This window comes from Danio rerio, chromosome 14 (assembly GCF_049306965.1).
Source record: "Danio rerio strain Tuebingen ecotype United States chromosome 14, GRCz12tu, whole genome shotgun sequence".
NCBI lineage: Eukaryota > Metazoa > Chordata > Actinopteri > Cypriniformes > Danionidae > Danio > Danio rerio.
This window is the reverse complement of record NC_133189.1, coordinates 49,363,368-49,383,503: the sequence shown is the minus strand read 5'-3', so window position 1 is coordinate 49,383,503 and position 20,136 is coordinate 49,363,368. Positions and strand designations below refer to the sequence as shown.

Sequence of the window (20,136 nt, the reverse complement as noted above, 5' to 3'; positions counted from 1 at the left end):
ATAAACTTCTTTCACACATTGTATGAAAATTGTTAATAATAGTGTTATTTTAATCAGGCAATATCAAAAAGAGCACATCTAGTCACGGCTCATTGTTTTGGTTTTGTTGCGCGCTTGTTGTGAATCTCTTGTCGCTGTGTAACAAGACAGCAAAACTGAAGACTTTATAACGCGCTGGTTTTATTTCCTTAAGACATATTTTATCACAGATATTGTGGCATCCATTTTTAAATGTTCAAATATCGTTGTAGCTGCACGTAATATACATTTGATTTACACACAAGTCCATTGAGTACTGAATGAATGATGGACCCCAGTGGACTTATGTCCAGTAACGCTTGTCTGAAATGGGTTCATGGATTCAGTGAAACGTCGCCGACGTGTTTACCCAGTAAACGTAAACGAAATGATGCCAGTACACTAAATGGCAATGAAGGAGACGCTGCTAATGGTTTTCCCTCCAAAGAAAACTTGAGGAAACGTAGGTATTGCTCTCTCAGCTGAGCTTTTGAACGGGTCATTACTTTTAGATGTTTTTTTTTTAGTTTGGTTTTGAGTTTAAGCTTTATATTTAAATATTTAACCAGTAAAGACATACTAACATCTATATCTAGCCATACTCCGAAGCTAAAATCTTTAACATAAACACTAATATTAATCATTTCTTTGGCTTGTAATTGTGAAGAATTTGCAAAGCATATAGTCAGGGCTGCACATCTGACATTTTGATACTTTGTTTTGCTGCAATATACCTTGGCGATATGCATATAAATTCACCAGATGATTTGAATAGGTCTATTTAAAAATATTTATTTTTCTATGCAGTGGATCTGCATAAAATATTATAAATTAAAAGAAAAAATAAACAGTGCTTTATGGTTTTCAGGGCTATCTAATAATCAAACGTAAAATAACATGTTCATCATTGAATAAATAACTTTAAAAATAACAACATTGAAGCACTCTTGCCTCACAGCAAAAAGGTTGCTGGGTCAGTTGGCATTTCTGTGTAGAGTTTGCATGTTCTCCCCCTGTTGGCGTGGGTTTCCTCTGGGTGCTCCGGTTTCCCCCACAAGTCCAAATACATGTGGTGCAGGTCTATGTGTGTGAATGAGAGTGTATGGATGTTTCCCAGTGAAGGGTTGCAGCTGAAAGAGCATTCCGCTGCGTTAAACATATGCTGGATAAGTCGGTGGTTCATTCTGCTGTGGCGTCCCAGATTAATAAAGGGACTTAGCTGAAAAGAAAATGAATGAATGAATAATAATATTTAATAGTAGTATATTCTATTGCAGATCTACACATTGAGATATCGATGTTCAAACATTAAATTGTTTAGCCTTACATATAGGCCTATATGTTTGTTTATAAACAGATTCAGTTGAAGGCAAAATTATTACCAGCCCTCCTATGAAAAATTAATTAATTTTCAAATATTTACCGAGTGCTGTTTTACGTAAAGATTTTTTTCAATGTATTTTTAAAAACTAATTTTTTAAAACGAATTCCTTTGGTCTTTGTCATGATAACAGTACAGCATATTGCACCATTTTGTTTAATATCCTACTTGTATTCGGTGCAAAGTGCAATTTTTATGGCTTAACTAAGTTATTGGCAAGTCATTGGTCAACGCACGTCAAGATTTTGCCAAGTACAATGCAATCCTGGATTAACATCTTGATCCTGGAACATAATTATTGTTTGAAAATGTAATATATACCTATTCCCTACACCCCAAAACCCAACCAATACTGTAAATTATTCCCAAAATCAGAGGGAATAGTTGGATAACAATCATTTAAAAATGCATAAACCAAACCATAAGCTTAAACTTAGCATAAACTGTAAACATATCTCTTAATTCTGATTAGAAATGTTGTTCCAGGATCAACAAAGAGCAGGGGTGGCCAACCCTGTTCCTGCAGTCACCTTCCTGCAGATTTCAGTTGCTACCCATATCAAATACACCTGAACCAATTAATTAGGACATGAAATCTGCAGGAAGGTGGCTCTCCAGGAACGGGGTTGGCCACCCCTGACATAGATGATAATCCAGAAACACGTCCTACTTGATGAAATCCAGTTGGCGTTGGTCAACAGTGGGTTGTTCTGTAGCCATCGGAAAAGAAAATCCTTTAAGGGGGCTAATGATATTGACCTCAGCAGTTTTACATTATTTCAATATTTATTTTTTTCTAGCCATCTAAAAGAAATAAGTCTCCAGATGTAAAATATAATAGGAAAATACTATACAAATGATTGCTCCGTTAAAAATTCACCAGTTAAATAATTGAAAAAGAGTTAAAATTGCTATTATTTCTCTCACCTTTAGGTGGTTTTGTCTTGATTGATGGCCAGAGAGGTGTGTATCAGTCGGAGAGCTGGCAGCCCAACGGCAGCACTCTATACCTGCCTGTGAATGGCACTTTATTGGCCAACATCGAAAAATATGATCAGATCAGCTTCGAGCAGGGCTGCTTCTGCATCGGCAATGCAGCAGGCGGATTTCAACAGAAAGTCCAGGGTAAGCCCCTTATTAGTTTATTTCCATAACATGAGTGATATATTTTCATAAGTAGTAGCTCTAGTGGGTGAATTTTCCACTAATATGTATACACGCTCTTTTTTGTTGTTGTTGTTTTTAGGTCAAACCATCCACTGCTGGCGATATAGTGAGCGTGAGCGAAAGCTTTTCATTGCACTGTCGTACCTGTTTACAAACTTAGAAGTGAGTTCATTGTTAAATACTACAGTAAATATTTCCTCCATTTTAGTGTGATTTGTGCCTTCATAACAATAAACTGTCTTTTATTCCCCATGTTTTTGTAGGTGTTTCAGGAAGTTGTCAGCACTCTTGATTGTCTCTGACGATACAGAGTTGCCTAAAAAGCTCAAACCTATCTTGTTGCTGTTTAGTACAGCCTGTATATTGAATACTGTATTACATATCATGACATACAGTATGTGCCTTTTCAACACATCAGTGCTGTTACAGACTGACATGTTCTGTGGACAATGAAAGATATCTGCCATGATATTATAAAGTGTAGTTAGTTAATCCACAGTGTTATATTTCTTTAATGAGGCTACTGATTTGTTTTGCCTCTCAGCCTCAGTTATCCAACACTGAATCAAAACATAACATTAAAAAACTGTATTCTACTTATAAAATGTAAAGCTTGTTGCTGATTTTATATGACATATTTGTACTGTATATCATTTACAATAAGGTTTCATTGGCTTAAAGGATAGTTCACCGTATTAATAAAATTTAATTAGCCGTTACATACACAATGTAGGTGACGTTTTCTTCAGTATTAAAGATATTTGTAGCTGAATCTGTGGTCAACATATGCAAGTCAGCAGCTAACACTTTGAGAGGCAAAACAGTATAGAGGCAAAACAAAACCTGACAGTAGCCCCTTTCACACAGTGATACCGGTAAATATCCGGAAAATTTCCGGAACGACTTTACCGGTATATTCAAAAAAGCGCTGTTCACACAGGCGAGGACGTTACGGAAATTTTCCGGAAAAGAGCATTCACACATCCATTCCAAAATACCGGTAAATTCTGACATCATTCACCACAAATGAGCTTTAAACGGCTGCGCTTGTATTTGTAAACATTTGACTAAATTACAAACTCTGTGGATGATCAATATTGTAAACAACTTTCACTGGATCATATTCGCATGTCGAGATGTTCATAATATGTGCGTGTGCTGACGCTCACAGGCTGTTTCATGGGCACACGCAAAGCTTGAAGGTAAACAAACAACGGCTTATCATAAGCATCTTATCGATGATTATTTGCACAGTTGGCATTAAGAAGAACATATAAACGTTATCTGACTAACTTCTAGCAGCTAAATGTGTCTGGAAAAATATTCAAAGGCTTTTATTCTCACAAACCGCGCGGACGTAAATGCGTCTGACTGTTGTGATTGGCTAAAGCAGACGTCTCACGTCAGCACGTTCTAGACATGCACGAGCTTATTCCGGAAATCTTCCTTCTGCGTTCACACAGCGCAGCATTCCGGCAAATTGCCGGTAATGTTACAACTTCTCTTTCCGGAAAATAGCCAGAACGAATTTACCGGTATTTTCAAAAAGGACCTGTTCACACATACAACCTTTCCGGAAAATTGCCGGTAATTTTCCGGAAAGGTCTGTATGTGTGAAAGGGGCTATTGTTTCAATTATTTACCACAGTGTAATCTCAGTGTATCATCAGGAGCCACGCACACACACAAACTCACTTTCAAATGTTTGGGTGAACTAACCCTTACACATCAGTTAATTAGTTAACTAATGATAAACAATCCACATTCAGCATTAATTAATATTGGATAATATACATTTTTAAATGTGATCATCTGCATAACTAAGAAATCTTGAAATAAATGCACACAGCAAACAGTTTGTTAATAAACTAAAATAATGCCTTGTTCAGTTATTGATTAATTGAATGAAACCTTATTGTAAAGTTTACCAGTGTTTGTAATGCTAAATTGCTAGTCTTGTATGTTACTGCTTCATACTTGTTTTATATATTTCTTTTTTAAATACATTTTTTTTACATTAAAAAGGACAATTTCAGCCTTTTACTTTTGTGCAGTGAGCTTTATTTATTTTTCTAACAGGGTGTCCGCGTAAAATTTTGAGAAAACTTTGAGACAATTAAGGCCCTTAAAGGTATAAAAGTCTTAATTGCGTTTTTACGAGGTTTTCAAGTGTTGTCCAAAGTTTTTGACTTCAAAAAAGCATAAATATATTTATTATCTTCCTAATATTACAATGGTGTGCTCGTTCCAAGCGATTGCTTCTGGCCAGGCGGGTCCGGCCAAGCTCCTCCATCCGGGTGATGTTACGTCATTTGTGACAAACGCAGAAAAAAGATGTGAAGCTCTCCACATGTTGCGTAACCATATCAAAACAGACGGCAAAATGGGAAAATGTAAGTTTGCATACTCCTGGTTGAAGAAAGACGAGTTTGAACAGTGGCTGAAGCCTGTCGCTGAAAACAACCTTGTGATTTACTCTTTCAAGCTTTGTATCTCCTGCGCTTCTGTTGCATGGTTGTGCTCCATTAATTTATTTAACTAAAGCTGTTTATTAACAATTGTTTATTAAATTAAAGGTTTGATCCTGATTAGTACTTGAAGTGGCGATGAGGTCTTAAAATATTCTGAGAAAGTCTTTAAAAGGTATTGAAATTATCATTAGGATTCCTGCATATACTAAACTCAACGTTTCTTCAAGTAAATGAAGAAAGTGACGAAAATTGGAAATATCTTGCACATATGGTATATCTTGCACCAACCATTGCACATATGTCTTGAAAAATGCTATTTGAAATACAGAAATACATTGCCATTTAGCATATTATATTTCAAAATGAATTTTGCTACTTATATGCTTCCACAACCAAAGTCCAAAGAGACTACCAAAGACTCTTTAAAGCAAGTCATTTCACTCGGCGGACATCTTTAAAAACACCTCTCGGGCAGTATGCTCGGGCATTCTGTTTAAATGGGGAAACATCAAATTCTCCAAATCTACTTGCGCTTTCGATTCCATTTTATATTACGAATAACAATTAAACAACAACCGTCTCTTTAGTTTCATTTCTAAATGTTCGTTTCTGGACTGATGATTCTCCTGGGGTGTGGCTCGGACCAGAAGTGAGTTTCTGCAGTTTTTATGTGATTCAAAGGTTTAGAAATGAAACTAAAGAGACTGTTGTTGTTTAGTTTTACTGGTGATTCCTAATGCGAAATTTAATCGTAGGCTTGGCAAACAGTTTTGGAGAATTTAATGTTTCCCCATTCAAACAGAATGCCCGAAAGGAGTTTCAAAGATGGCTGCCGAGGGAAAAGACTTGCCTTAAAGGGACTTTGATATTGTTAGACTCCCAAGAAAACTCAAATAGAGTTATTCCAAATCATCTTATCGAATATTAATAAAAAAAATTGCACACTCCATTTTTTCCAATATCGTACACTCCTCCATACATTCGTTTCATACACAGCTTTCCATTGATCATTCATTACAGAGATCCTGTATGAGTCAGAATTAAGACTGGTTTATTTTTTTCTCCATGAGTTTTTATGAATGTAATACGTAAGACAGATTTTAACCTATTATTCCTTTTCAAACATCAGGCTTCACTTCTCATAATGCCATTTAAAACTGTATTATAAATTATACAGTGTGCACAACGGCTATTAATGTTTCCAGTCTTTTACAGAATTGCTCAGATTTAAGGGTAATTCTGAGAAAATAAGCGTGTTAGTGTTAAAAGAAGCAAACTGATGGTGAATGTTAGTGTTATTATGGCTCAGAGATAGGTTATAAAGACAGCTGGTGCTGAGATTCACTGCAGTTTGATGCAAGGAGAGCTTTTTGGCACCAGTCTAAATGATTCGTTACTTTAAATGAAACAGTTTAAATAAAAACAGCACCGTGCCAAAGATGAAGATGAGCTTTGAGTGAACTATGCTGAATTTAAATTAATTTTAGAACTCATAACAATGATTTTGGAAACCCTTTTAAATGTGTTCATCAGTGTTTAATTATGTGATGAGCTGCGATTTAAAAATGTTAATAGGTCATAAAGAAATAAAGATTACTGGTGTATTTTTACATATATTTTGAAAAATAAAAATAGAACTTGGGTGTCACGGTGGCGCAGTGGGTAGAACAATCGCCTCACAGCAAGAAAGTCACTGGTTCAAGCCTCCTTGGGTCAGTATGTTCTCCCACCGTGTACCTTTTTTCTGAGAGTGTAGCTAGATGAGCTTTAAGCGAACTAAGTTGGATTTTAATTAATTTTAAGAGCTCATAATAATGATTTGCAAACCACTTGGACTGATTCAGTATAAAATGTGTTAATTTGTGCATAATATCAATATATTTAACATTTTAATAATCTTTAATGTGTTAAACTGTAATAAAAATGTAAATAGGTAATAAAGAAATATAGATTATTGGGCTATTTCTTATTTATATTTAGAAAATAAAAAATAGTACACTGAAAAAAAAAGAAATTATAAACTATTTATATGGGCTGAATTTAAACAAACTAATTAAATGTATTAAGGTTCAACTTAATTTGTTTGTTTAAATTTAGCCCAAATAAATTCTTTGCAAACACTTACCTTAATTTTTTTTTTTTGTAAATCCAATAATATTTTTTTCAGTGTATTAAATGAATCTTTAATTTGTTTAAAAAAATTATTTGGTGTTAATTTTTACAATTAAAATGATAATTTAGTGGTCTTCTATAATTGCACCAAAGCTAGTTGCAATTTATTTTAGTTAAATAAACAGTAAATAAAAAAATGTATAATAATTAAAAACTTTAATTTAAATGTAATAATTTAAATTTAAACAATAATACACAATACTATTATACAAATTGTTTAATTTATCAGTGAAGTTGTTTTTAAAAAATTCTTATATAACTCTTTTCTTATTTATTATTAATATTATTTTATAAGTGAAAATGATTTCATTTCCTTATTCCTCAAACGTTAGATCTTATCAAGTTAATTAACTAGATTTTTTTAATTTTTAAAGAAAATGAGAGAAGTTTTGAACATGCAAAATAAAAAAAAGCTTTCACATTATGGTGAAATGAGATCTGAAGCAAGTGTGTTTTCACTCTCTGAACACTAGACTGCAGCACAACACAAGACATTTTTCCCATGATTCTGTGACAGAGAGGTTTACCTGAACACAGGGGCGGACTGGGACAAAAAAAATCAGCCCTGGCACTGCAGCCACACCAACCCACATACCACATTGACACAGCCTCACCCACAGACATGCACATTTACTTCTTATATTGGTGTGCAGGTGGTGAAATAATATGAGCAGTGCCATATGTAATAGATATTTAAACATTTAATGTATGTGACTGGAACAAAAACAACCCATTTTTAACAAATTTGTACATACATTCATTTCATCCATTTATTTTCTTTTCAGCTTAGTCCCTTCATTAATCTGGGATCACCACAACAAAATGAACCACCAACTTATCCAGCATATGTTTTGGAAAACACCCACACACATATACAACAGATAATTTAGCCTACCCATTTCACCTATAGCACACGCCTTTGGACTTGTCGGGGGAAACCAGAGCACCAGGAAGAAACCCACGCAAACAGAGGGAGAACATGCAAACTCCTCACAGAAATGCCAACTGACCCAGCCGAGGCTCAAACCAGCGACCTTCTTGTTCTGAGGCTACAGCGCTACCCACTGCGCCCCCTTTCGAGAATATTTCAGGTAATTTTTTGCATTTCGCAGCGTCTAATTCTTTTTTTTTTTTTTTTTTTTTTTTTTTTGCTTTTTCTGAGCTTTTCTGCACCGCCGGTTCATTTTTTACGGTCCATCTTTGACAATTAGCTTGTGTTTTTACCTACTGCTTGTTTGACATTCCTGTCAGATTTTGATTACGTCCGCGTAACCTCTGATAAGGTCGGATTGGGTCGGCCCATCTTGAAACCAGCTGACCGTTACTGATAGGGCCAAATGCTTTTCACAATTTTCACATATTGCAAGCAGTGGCGTAGTGCAAAATGCGGAGGCCTCCATGCAGGGATCACTGACTGAGGAGCAATCACAAACCTAAAGCGGCGAGAGCGTCAAAGTTGCCAGAAGTCATTCATTTTTATTGAGACCCGGCGGCGAGTCGCAGCGCGGCGCGTCTTCTCCTGTGTGGGCGTCGAGGAGAGTTGAAATCAAGTCAACTTTATGGTATGAGCTATGACGCGGTGCGGCCGCAATCAGAATGAAGTAGTCCACCGCTTGAGAGGAGTTCAGAGAACACAGACCTGTGAACTTTGGTTCCGACCACAGTTGTTCCCAAGAGTTTGATTATTGCGGTTGCTGGATTTTCAATTATTGAAAATCGCGACGACGTGGGGTCTCCTAATTACGTGCGGGCCCGTCCGCTACGCCACTGATTGCAAGAGATAAAAGCTGCCTGCATGTAAAAACAATACTTAAGCATTTAAAAATGACATACTTTAGAGCAGTAATCACAATATGGTGAAACCGTGTTTTTTTTCCAAGTTTATCATTAGCAGCATCCCAAACCGCATACTTATGCACTATTCTACGCCATTTTGTAGTATAAATAGTGTAAGTAGTATGTTCACACTGAAAACTCAAAAATTTTTAAGTGCACTTTAATTACCTGGATGATGCACATATTCAGCCGCTAAAATGAATTGTGTAATGCTGGACACTTCAAGCACTCAATGACAGCAGGTTTACTTACGTAGCGGAAGGAACGGAGCTATCGGGCGCAAATGTTGGATAACTTTGGCTGTTTCTCAATATGCGTTCTTCAGCGGTCTTGCGTCCTCGTGTTCTCGTGCAACGTCATCATCAGCTGCCTAAGTTCAGTTCCAAAACTCAAGACCGCAGGTACGGAGGACGCGTGAAACTTCCCGGATGTGATCTTGATATCGAGGACGCAACGATGCAGACTTGAGCACCGAACTCGCTCTGGAAGTCCTAGAAGTCATTGTGACTGGAGGTGGGAAGATCAGCATTTTATTAAGATTTATTTTTAAAGTTCAGAGATATAACTTATTTACCTCAGGAGTTTCCCTAAATGAAACGGTGAAAGTAAACATTAACATGAATATCTTAATAAAGGAATAAACACATTAAGGGTTGTTTGTTTGTTGAAATTCGTATTAAAATTTGTTTTATTTATATTGTGCAGAGTATATTTATAATGTTTTTATGCAAAATATATCCTTTGAAGAGGGGGAAAACAATAAATCGTTGTATGAGTGCTGTAATGTTTAAATAATTTCCATTTAAAATGCGTGAAGGTCACGTGACCATCAGGAAGAACGCAGCATCTCATTTCTCAAAGGACGCGTTCTCTGCCCTCGCGGTCTTCTAAGTACTTTCTTTCGAGGACACCTGGCAAGACCGGTCTCCACAAGAATGCAAGTCCGTTTTCTGCGATCTTGGAATTGAGAAACAGCCTTTATTTATTTTGGATGGTGAATGCGGTTATACTCACGACAGGTATTATTTGATAATTCGGTCGTTTATTCAGTGGCGTAGCAGACGGGCCCGCAGGGCACGCACCGCGGGGGGGCCCCGCGTGATTAGGGGGCCCGCGTCGTCGCGATTTTCAATAATTGAAAATCCACCAGCGACCGCAATAATCAAACTCTTGGGAACAACTGTGGTCGGAACTAAAGTTCACAGGTCTGTGTTCTCTGAACACCTCTCAAGCGGTGGACTACTTCATTCTGATTGCTTGCCGCCAATGTTGCCGACTTAGCGACTTTGTCACTAGATTTAGCGACTTTTAAGACCCCTCTAGCGACAAATCTAGCGACTTTTTTGTGTGTTATTTTTAGACTGTCGTTTGTCCATACTGTACCGTCCCTACTCTTCTCAACGAGCTGCGTGTGATGCCGCCGGCCCCTCCCCCGCCTCACAGCACTGACAGGTGGCCCAGTCAGTCCTCGTACAGCAGCCTCTCCCACCTGCAGCCCGAGAGCAGATCCCCCTCTGCGTATCGACGACAAATGATTTAGCACAGGCAGTGTGAAGGTATTTCCCTTGTACAGTCTAACCGATCCACTTCTACTTTATTTTAACAATTTAATTGGACCGTTTATTCTTTTCTTGTTCACAATCACAGATATTTTAGTGACAGTTTCTGAACTTGTCTGAGTTTATTACATATGAGAGATTACTGCATATTCACTACACATCTATAATGAAATACTGTATTCAAACAGCAATAAATTTAGTTAAATAAACATGTTTATATAAAGTGTAGTGCAATTATAAATACCCCTTTATTAACCATAGGCTGTTAAACAAACAGAAACGGTAAAACGTGATGACGTAAGTGATATGCAAATTGACGTCTCCCCCCCCCCCCCCCCTTCATCAGGGGGCCCCGTCAGCGATCCCTGCAGGGGGGCCTCCGCATTTTGCGCTTATTTCACTGATTTGGCGACCGTCAAACGTCATTAGGGAAATGGTTTGAATTTCCGCTTAGTAAAAAAGAAAACATTAGTGTGCCATTTGGGACGACACTACATACATATACTATCCTGTTGAGTGTGTAAATGCATAAGTACATAGCGCATGAGTGCATAGTGTATAGTGTGCCATTTGGGATGCAGCTATACTGTCAGACTCTTGTACCGGCTCAAGCCTACTGAACGCACCTGGATTTCTCCTTTCCTAACGGAGAATCTGATTAAACGAGACCCGGTCGGCTCTGACAGATACCGAGTGCTGGTGTGGTGATGAGAAAATGAGCTCTTTATCACAGCCTGAGAAAGTGAGTCAGCACATTTACAACCGATGAGATTTGCTCATTTCTTAAGCCTCCACAGACTCACCAAACAAACTCAAGATTGTGCATTTAAACATTCGACGAGGGTACGTTTCGTTAAATGGAGATGTAAATCATTTTGAATTTAACTTGCCTATTTATCCAGCTAATACGCCATTAAAGAGGATATTGCTATTGCGATAATGGCAATTATTATGATAATGGCTTGTGCGTTTATGGCAGGCTTCTCCAACATGCGTTTATGGTTTCTCAGATTGCCGGCTCGCGCTTTGGTTAGTTACACATATGGGAATACTGCTTATTTCTGCTCTCATTTGTCCTCAACTTGAACTCTGTGATTTAAAAAAGTAGTGTATGAAAACTTGTGGTTGTCTTATGAACATGTCGGTCACATTTTGAATATTAAATTGAGATTCCCAGTATACCAGTTTATTGGACTATACCACTTCTGCCAACCAAAGAAAGGAAAAAGTTAACCTATTCATAAGAATGCAACCCAATTCGAATGATTAAATGGGCATTATCAGTGGTTATGAGCTGATAGATATGGGCCAGTAGGGGCCTTCTGAGCCTACTGGTAGGCTCAGAAAGCTGTTATCATCCATCCACAAGGTTAATCAGCTATACTAATAGAGAAGCCTCCAGATTCAGATCTGTTTTTACATTACTGTGACGGTTGAGTTTGCAATTGGGGTAGGGGTACTGTAGATGTAGGATTTGTGCTTTTCAATCACATAAAACACAGCTTTTTCATTTAAAAAATAATCATTTCTTAATAAAAAGTGTGCAGTCTCAGTGAATCAGCTATGTCGGTGGCGCTGATCAATCTACAATAATTTAGTGGCAGCATTTTATTTTTAAATTATTTATTTAGTTATCGAAATATTGTGAAAGTAGAAGTAGATTTAAATGAATAATATCAACAACTAAATCATATTGGGGTGGCCACAGTATGGCGGCACATCAATGCCAAAATGAATCGAGCGCAGCAGTGATGGTTAAGCGCGAGGAGAAGTGAACCGCGAGCAGATTACAGACCTACAAACGAGGTAACTACAGCTCGCAAGCGCACATGCGATATTGACGAGTGCACTTCTCTCTGCTTGCTCGCTCGCGCAAAACTTTTTGGATTTTTATCTGTCCTGGGGTGGGACTTGGTTTACTCTAAGGCTATTGGTTATTCACCATTTCTGGAAGTTAGCCGGGATTTGACGCAGGTTATGATGATCCACATTTGATCTGTATTGTATGGAAAGCTAGTTTCTACATTAAATAAAAAAGGAGATATATCTTATCATAATGTCATAAACCAGGCTTTATGCTGTTGGTTACTCACCATTTCCGCAAGTTGGCCGGGATTTGACGTAGGTTATGAGGATCCACATTTGATCTGTATTGTATGGAAAGCTAGTTTCCCCATTAAAGAGCCCATATTGTGGGTTTTTGAAAATTCCCCTCCATGTAGTTTGTAACACAGCTCTAAGTGAAGTGAAGTATCCAGCTAAGGCTTAAATCTGTAAGAGTTCAGTGTTTAAAACTGTTGATTCATCTATAAAAGAGTCGACTCATAGTGCTTCAAACGAGTCACCTTGATACCGATTCATTAGGTGTTTCGCCATGACGTACAAACGAAACCAAGTTATTCACGTGCACGCGCAAACCCGGGAGATTTCAAACCTAAGGCCCCGCCCTCTGACGCAGAAACCCAGACACACACAGACACACACACACACACACACACACACACACACACACACACACACACAAAAACACACACACAAACATGCCAGTCGATTGAAGTCACACTGCAGATGGATATATTAAGTCTCTACCCAAAGATGAAACCTCAGCATTATAGCCAAGCAGTTGGAAACTACTGGAAACTTCTGGAAACTACATGCTACAAAGAATACGTCATCAGCGTTTGTTAAAGGAAGGATCAGTAAAGAGTGACTTACTGATGGACGTCAGGATGGATTTTTCTTCCTCCATTTCTCAAGTGTAAGTACGTGCGATTAAAGTTGCCTCGTTGACTCTAGCTTGCAAATGTATTTAGTTGTGATTTGTTACTTGTAACCGCGTGTACTGTATCAGGTTAACTGGCTATATTCTCTTATCGCGTGCAAAGTCACGTTAAAAACGCGACGCGTGCTGCTTTGTTAACGGAGCTCCGTGGATGAGGAGTAGTGTGTGTGTCTGTGTGTGCGCGCGCTGTCGTCCGGAGGTGTGTGTGTGTTTGTGTGTTTGTGTATGTGTGTGTGTGTGTGTGTGTGTGCGCGCGTTGTCGTCCGGAGCAGGGTTAAGTGCGTGCGTGTGTTTGTGCAATATGTGTGTGTGTGTGTGTCTGTGAAAAGAGCAGAGTGAGAAGCTAGGAGATCTCCTCAACTGTTTTTGGAGTTTTTGCTCAATAAAATAGTTAGTCGTCTGTATTTTCAAGTCCATAGTCTGTATTTACATTGACCCACTGGCAGCTAAACTCCATGCCTACACTATCGAGCGTGTATGAACTGTGATTACTTTTATATTGCTGATTAGCTGTTGTGCATTTTACTCTCTGACTGAACGTAGTCGACCAATCGCAACAGGCTGTCATTGGTCCAATCAGCGCAGATTAGCTTCGTGCTAAGGAGGGGTTTGGGAACAAATGAATCACTGGACGATTCATACAGGAGTCGCTGGGATAATTAGGTAAAAATAAATGCAGATTAAAAGACCATGAAAGTGTTTTTTGACCTTGCATGCATATTAAACTGTTGTTGGAGACCCTTACAACCAAGATATGACCCTATTTCATGTATAATATGGGCTCTTTAAATAAAAATATAAAGGAGATATATCTTATCATAATGGCATAAACCAGGCTTAACGCTGTTGGTTACTCACCATTTCTGGAAGTTAGCCGGGAAGTTCCCCTGTAGCTTCCTCGTGTGTAGGTGGTCTGTAATCTGCTCGCGGTTCACTTCTTCCTGCGCGTAAACATCACTGCTGCGCTCGATTAATTTTGCCATTGATTTGCCACCATACTACAGAGGTGGCCAGAATTTACACAAGGGTGGCAGTGGCCCTGGCCACCCCTTGGGGGCGCCCCTGCTCACGTAGTCATGTGATGTGATTTCACAGGTTAGAGTTCACCAAGCTATAACTTTGCAATGCAGTGAATTGTGAAACGGGGGTGAGGCAGTGGCGCAGTAGGTAGTGCTGTCGCCTCACAGCAAGAAGGTCTCTGGGTTGCTGGTTCAAACCTCGGCTCAGTTATTGTTTTTGTGTAGAGTTTGCATGTTCTCCCTGCCTTCGCGTGGTTTTCCTTCGGGTGCTCCGGTTTCCCCCACAGTCCAAAGACATGCGGTACAAGTAAATTGGGTAGGCTAAATTGTCCGTAGTGTATGAGTGTGTGTGTGAATGTGTGTGTGGATGTTTTCCAGAGATGGGTTGCGGCTGGAAGGGCATCCGCTGAGTAAAAAAACTTGCTGGATAAGTTGGCGGTTCATTCCGCTGTGGTGACCCCGGATTAATAAAGGGACTAAGCCGACAAGAAAACGAATGAATTGTGAAACTTGTTGCAGGAGCTTGTGTTTCCAGTCTGACGCATTTGTTTGTGTATGAATGAAATTCTATGGAGCAAAAAGTGCAGTGTGACTACGGTTTTACAAGTACTGTACACACACACACACACACACACAAAAGTAAGGAGAGCTAATCATTTTGACTTCAGCTTAACTGTATATAAACTTAATTGATTAAATGTACAGAAATTGTACTATATCGTGACATATATCGATACCAGGATATGAGATGACTTCGGAATATAATATTTTTAGTCATATTGCTCAGCCCTACCCAAAATTAGCAGGCAGTTGTAAGAGGCTCAGTCTGACATCAGATCAGTGCTTACAGGCATCTGTGCTTGTCTAGCCGGAGCCAGCTGTCCTGTGTTATGATTGAGATCGCACCGGCACCTCATCTCTGCCAGACTAGTGGTGTTTGGCGCTCGCCATCAGCCATTATCCAAGACCCTGCAGCTCCTCCATGCACTGCTGCACAAACGCAGGGTAACTGCCATCTGCTGAAAATCCTGTCACAGTCAGAATCTTTTAACCAGTCATTGCATCGGCCAGGGAATAGATTGCTGCACGGTTAGAGCTGGATGCTTGTGGATGATGATTATGGTTAGGAATGAAAGGGCAAAGGAGGGTGGCTAATCCAGACGTATAATTACTCTACAGCACCTCTATACAACAGCTCCAACCTTTCATGCTGTAAGCTGCTGAACAATAAATTAAAAAATTAAAAATGACTTATGAGTAACTGATAAAAAGCAGTTTAGTATATAGGTGGAAGTCAAAACTTCAAGAAAACAATCATTCATTTGTGTTGTGTTTTATTTTCATTTGTTTTATTCCTTTATTCTTCATGTTTTATTTATTCATATGATCCTTAGTCATTCATCATCTCATCTCATTTTCTTGTCGGCTTAGTCCCTTTATTAATCCGGGGTCGCCACAGCGGAATGAACCGCCAACCTATCCAGCAAGTTTTTACGGAACGGATGCCCTTCCAGCTGCAACCCATCTCTGGGAAACCTTAGTCATTCATATTTTATCATTTTGTTGATCATTAGTTAATGATTTGATTATTATTGATTATTATTACGTGTCATGTTTTATATTTTATTATAACTATTTTCCTGTAATCATTGCTTTATTATTTCACATGTTGTTATAATCTTATGACTGTGTGGATTCAAGTGACACTTGTTTTCAAGAGTAAGAGATAAGAGAATGTCTCCATTTCAAAGTCTGTATTGTCTCTGGACAATGTTGTGAAGCAGTAATTTTCCATTGTTGCTTGTGGTATAATAACACTTGTTGGTTTTATCATGGTCAGACGAACTGTGAGCATTGAATCATACGCAACTAAAATTATTCAATAAACTCTGCTCTTCCTTTATCATCATTACTTCATCTCCTGCTTCTGCTCCTCTCTAGCTTTCTCAGTCAACTCCTATATTGATAGGAGATTGTTCATTCAGTTGAATACTAGTTAAGAGGTTTGGGTATTGGACGGCTCTGCTGGCTTGTGGTCTGGATACCCAAAGAAACGATTTTATGACAGGATTTTTCCACAGTATTTCCTATAATTTTTTTTCTTCTGGAGAAAGTCTTATTTGCTTTATTTCAGCTAGATTAAAAGCAGTTTTTAATAATAGTAATAATAAAAAAAAACCTTAAGGTCAATATTATTAGCCTCCTTAAGCAATATTTTATTTCGATTGCCTACAGAAGAAACCATCGCTATTCAATGACTTGCCTAATTATTCTAACTTGCCTAATAAACCTAGTTAATTCAATGACTTGCCTAATTATCCTAACTTTCCTAATTAACCTAGTTAATTCTTTAAATTGCACCTTAAGCTGAATATCTTAGAAATACTAGTAAAATATTCTGCAATGTGGTCATGACAAACATAAAAGAAATCAGTTATTAAAAATGCGTTATTAAAACTATTATGTTCAGTAATGTGTTACAAAAAACTTTTTCCTTTTAAAAGAAATTGGGGAAAAATATAGAGGGCGCTAATAATTCAGGAGGGCTAATAATTCTGAATTAAACTGTGATTCATATAAAATTCTGTACAATGGTGTATGGTTGAAGACTGATTATTTATTTATTTCTCACTAAGGGTGCATTTATTCAAAAATCACAGCAATACTTCTATAATTTAAATGAATTGTTTTAAAAACCAAATAATAAACTGTATTTAATAATTTGTATTACATAATAATCTTTATTTTAATAAATCTTAAACCCTATTGGTCCCCCACAATGGTCATCACATGTCAGGTCGTGTTTTTTTTTTTGGCTTCCATGCAGAGCATATAACCAAATTTAAAGTCTGTTGTCCATGAAATTAGACTTTTGCCATCCAATCAAACGGCAGTAATGTTGTATGCTGTTTTAATTTGATAAAAAAAGGCATTTTAGTGAAAGTGGCTCCACCTCCAACAAACATTTTTACATAAACAATAATTAAAAACATAGTTCAGCTAAAAAAAAATAAAAAAGAAAATTTACTCACTTTTTACTCACCCTCAAGTGGTTCCAAACATTTATGCACTTATTTCTTTTGCTGAATACACAAAAAAATATATATTGAAGAAAGCTAAAAACCTGTAACCATCAACTTCTATAGTAGGAACTAATATGGATGGTTACAGGTGTTATGTTAATCAGTGATCTAGCAGCTGCAGATTGCTAACGGACTACAAATCCGCCATTTATGGACTACAAGATCCAGTCATACACAACACACACACAACCGGTCTCTAATCCTGACTGATTACATTCTCACAGCCGGAGGATCATTATGAACTGATTACATGGACTTTAAATACACACACACACTTCATGACTGAGTCTCGTTAAACTCTATAGTGAACATTACATTTTCCTTGCCTTGCCTTCTGTGTTTTTTGAACCTTGCTTTGTTTTGTTTGTTTTACCCTGTCTGCTTCCTGCCTTTCGACCACCCGCCTGTTATATGACCACGACTCTTTAATTGCTTGTATACATCTGTTTGCTCCTGTGTTGACTGTTGCTTGCCTGACCATATCTGTTCAGTAAATCATGCGTTTGGATCCGCACTCCCTTTGTCCAGCGTCACTGTTGCAACAGGATTTCAGCTTTCTTCAAAATATCTTCTTTTGTTTTCAACAGAAGACAAAAAGTAAAACAGGTTTGGAACGAGTGAAGGGGGAGTAAAAAATAAAAAAGGATTTTCAGATTTGGGTGAACTATCCCTTAAACTTTAATTTTATATGGAACTTGAGGGTGGCATGGTGGCTCAGTGGTTAGCACGTTCGCCTCACAGCAAGAAGGTTGCTGGTTCGAGTCTCGGCTGTGCCAGTTGACATTTCTGTGTGGAATTTGCATGTTCTCCCTATGTTGGTGCAACCCCTCCTAGTTCGTATGTTTTTTAATAATGATCACGCGGAAGCAGTTTACCTGAACAAATTTACTTTATAGTGTTCTCCGAAAGAAAACAGGGCTCCACACAGACAATAAGTGTACCAGGTCTGGTCACCAAAAAAAATCACTCTCCACAGCTTTTGAACAACAAGTGAACTGACAAAATGGCTGGCTGACTCCACCCATTATACCCTCTTTCTCACCTGTAGGTGTCTATGTTTCCCCATGATGTATTACTCAGTTTAACAGTGAACATAGGATTTTGATTTAATTGGAACAGATATTTTTAACAAAAACAAGCATTTTGACACCATTCATACTTAATTTACAGTTTCATTTTTTCCCCCGTTACATTGGCATGGGTTTCCTAAGGGGTCCTCCGGTTTCCCCCCACAGTCCAAAGACATGCGCTTCAAGTGAATTGAATGAACTAAATTGGCCATAGTGTGCAAGAATGCAAGAGTGTATGGGTGTTTCCCAGTACTAGGTTGCATCTGGAAGAGCATCCGCTGTGTAAAACATATGCTGGAATATTTGACGGTTCATTCCACTGTGGCGACTTCTGATAAATCAGAGACTAAGCTGAAAGAAAAGGGATCGAATATGATATCAAACTTGATATACTGACACCAGGAAATATTCCTGTACTGATTTTAGTCCATCTAACCGAACAGATCGACAGATGTGCACTCATACAGTGTATACAAGAGATAAACATCACTTTACATTTACACACTAGTCCAAAATGCATTTAAGCGTCTACATATGCTCTGTCTATTTTCACGCTCCCAAGGACTGCTTTGAACAGATTCACTTGTATTCATAACACATTTGAAGCGGCTTGTCGGATACGATAACAGTTATCACACATTTCCAAAGGCTTCCCAAAAGGTGTGTGACACAAAAAGAGATACTTTCTGAACGATTGTGCGAGTGTATGGTAGAAAGCGCCTTGTGGAAGTTTCCTCTAGGGGAGGCATTTTCACCCTCAATAAGTCATAATTCAAACATTATGTGCGTTAGTGATGATAAGAGCATGTCAACAGAGGTCGAAAGAGCTCTTGGTCACGCATTCACCTGGCTCTGTATAAATTCCTGGACAGGAGGAAGATACGGATATGATATGAATGAACGAGGGCTTTAGAGATAGAGAGAAAGAGAGAGCCTGCAGCCTGCAGACATGTTTATGCAAAAACATCACAACATGGTGTGACTAGTTTGCGTTTTTCTCCTCTGTAGGTTAGGGAAAGGTTTTGCCGTGCCCTTTGGCTAACTGTCATATTCAAACGTTTCCCAAAAGATTTGAAAGGGGGGGAATCCTGCTTGCACTATGCTTTCTCTTGACAGCTGTCTCCAAGTTTTGCTATCATTGTGCTACAGGATATTCCACTTGACACTTAAAAGTGACGTGCTAACAGAAAAGACTGGCGAAGCAACAGCATTAGACCTGTCGGTTGAAGAAATATTCTAGGTTTGCTGGAAGTTTTGCTCAGTCTCTACATTTATGGTATACTTTTGTTTACGGGTTACAGTGAGGCACTTATAATGGAAGTTAATGGAGGCTAGCAGTAAATGTAAATATATATTCATTAGACTATGTGAAATCAGACTAAAACCATTAGCTACATTCAGTGGTGTGAAGTAACAAATTACAAATAATGCAATTTATTGCAAATTTCATTAAAATGTGTACTTTTACTTTCTCTTGAGTACATTTTTAGTGCTGTATCAGTACTTTTAGGGGAGCGCGGGGCTCAAAGTAACTCAGGGTTAAATGTAACTGTTTTAAGTTATTTGTTCAGGGTTAAC

General features: G+C 38.1%; 1 protein-coding gene across 2 annotated transcripts; it reads left to right on the top strand.

Moving 5' to 3' along the window:
* Nucleotides 1-105: 105 nt before the first annotated feature.
* si:dkey-109l4.3 lies at nt 106-4,609 on the top strand. Of its 2 annotated transcripts, XR_012389528.1 has the most exons (5): nt 106-481; nt 2,333-2,524; nt 2,646-2,728; nt 2,830-3,415; nt 4,187-4,609. XR_012389528.1 is itself a non-coding variant. In NM_001044886.1 (4 exons), the coding sequence occupies exons 1-4, from the start codon at nt 304-306 to the stop codon at nt 2,866-2,868; spliced, it is 492 nt and encodes a 163-aa protein (NP_001038351.1). In that variant the 5' UTR covers nt 120-303; the 3' UTR covers nt 2,869-3,128. The 2 variants fall into 2 exon arrangements, 1 of the variants encoding a protein (NP_001038351.1); NM_001044886.1 differs by lacking the exon at nt 4,187-4,609 and having other exon boundaries at nt 120-481; nt 2,830-3,128.
* The last annotated feature ends 15,527 nt before the right edge of the window (nt 4,610-20,136 follow it).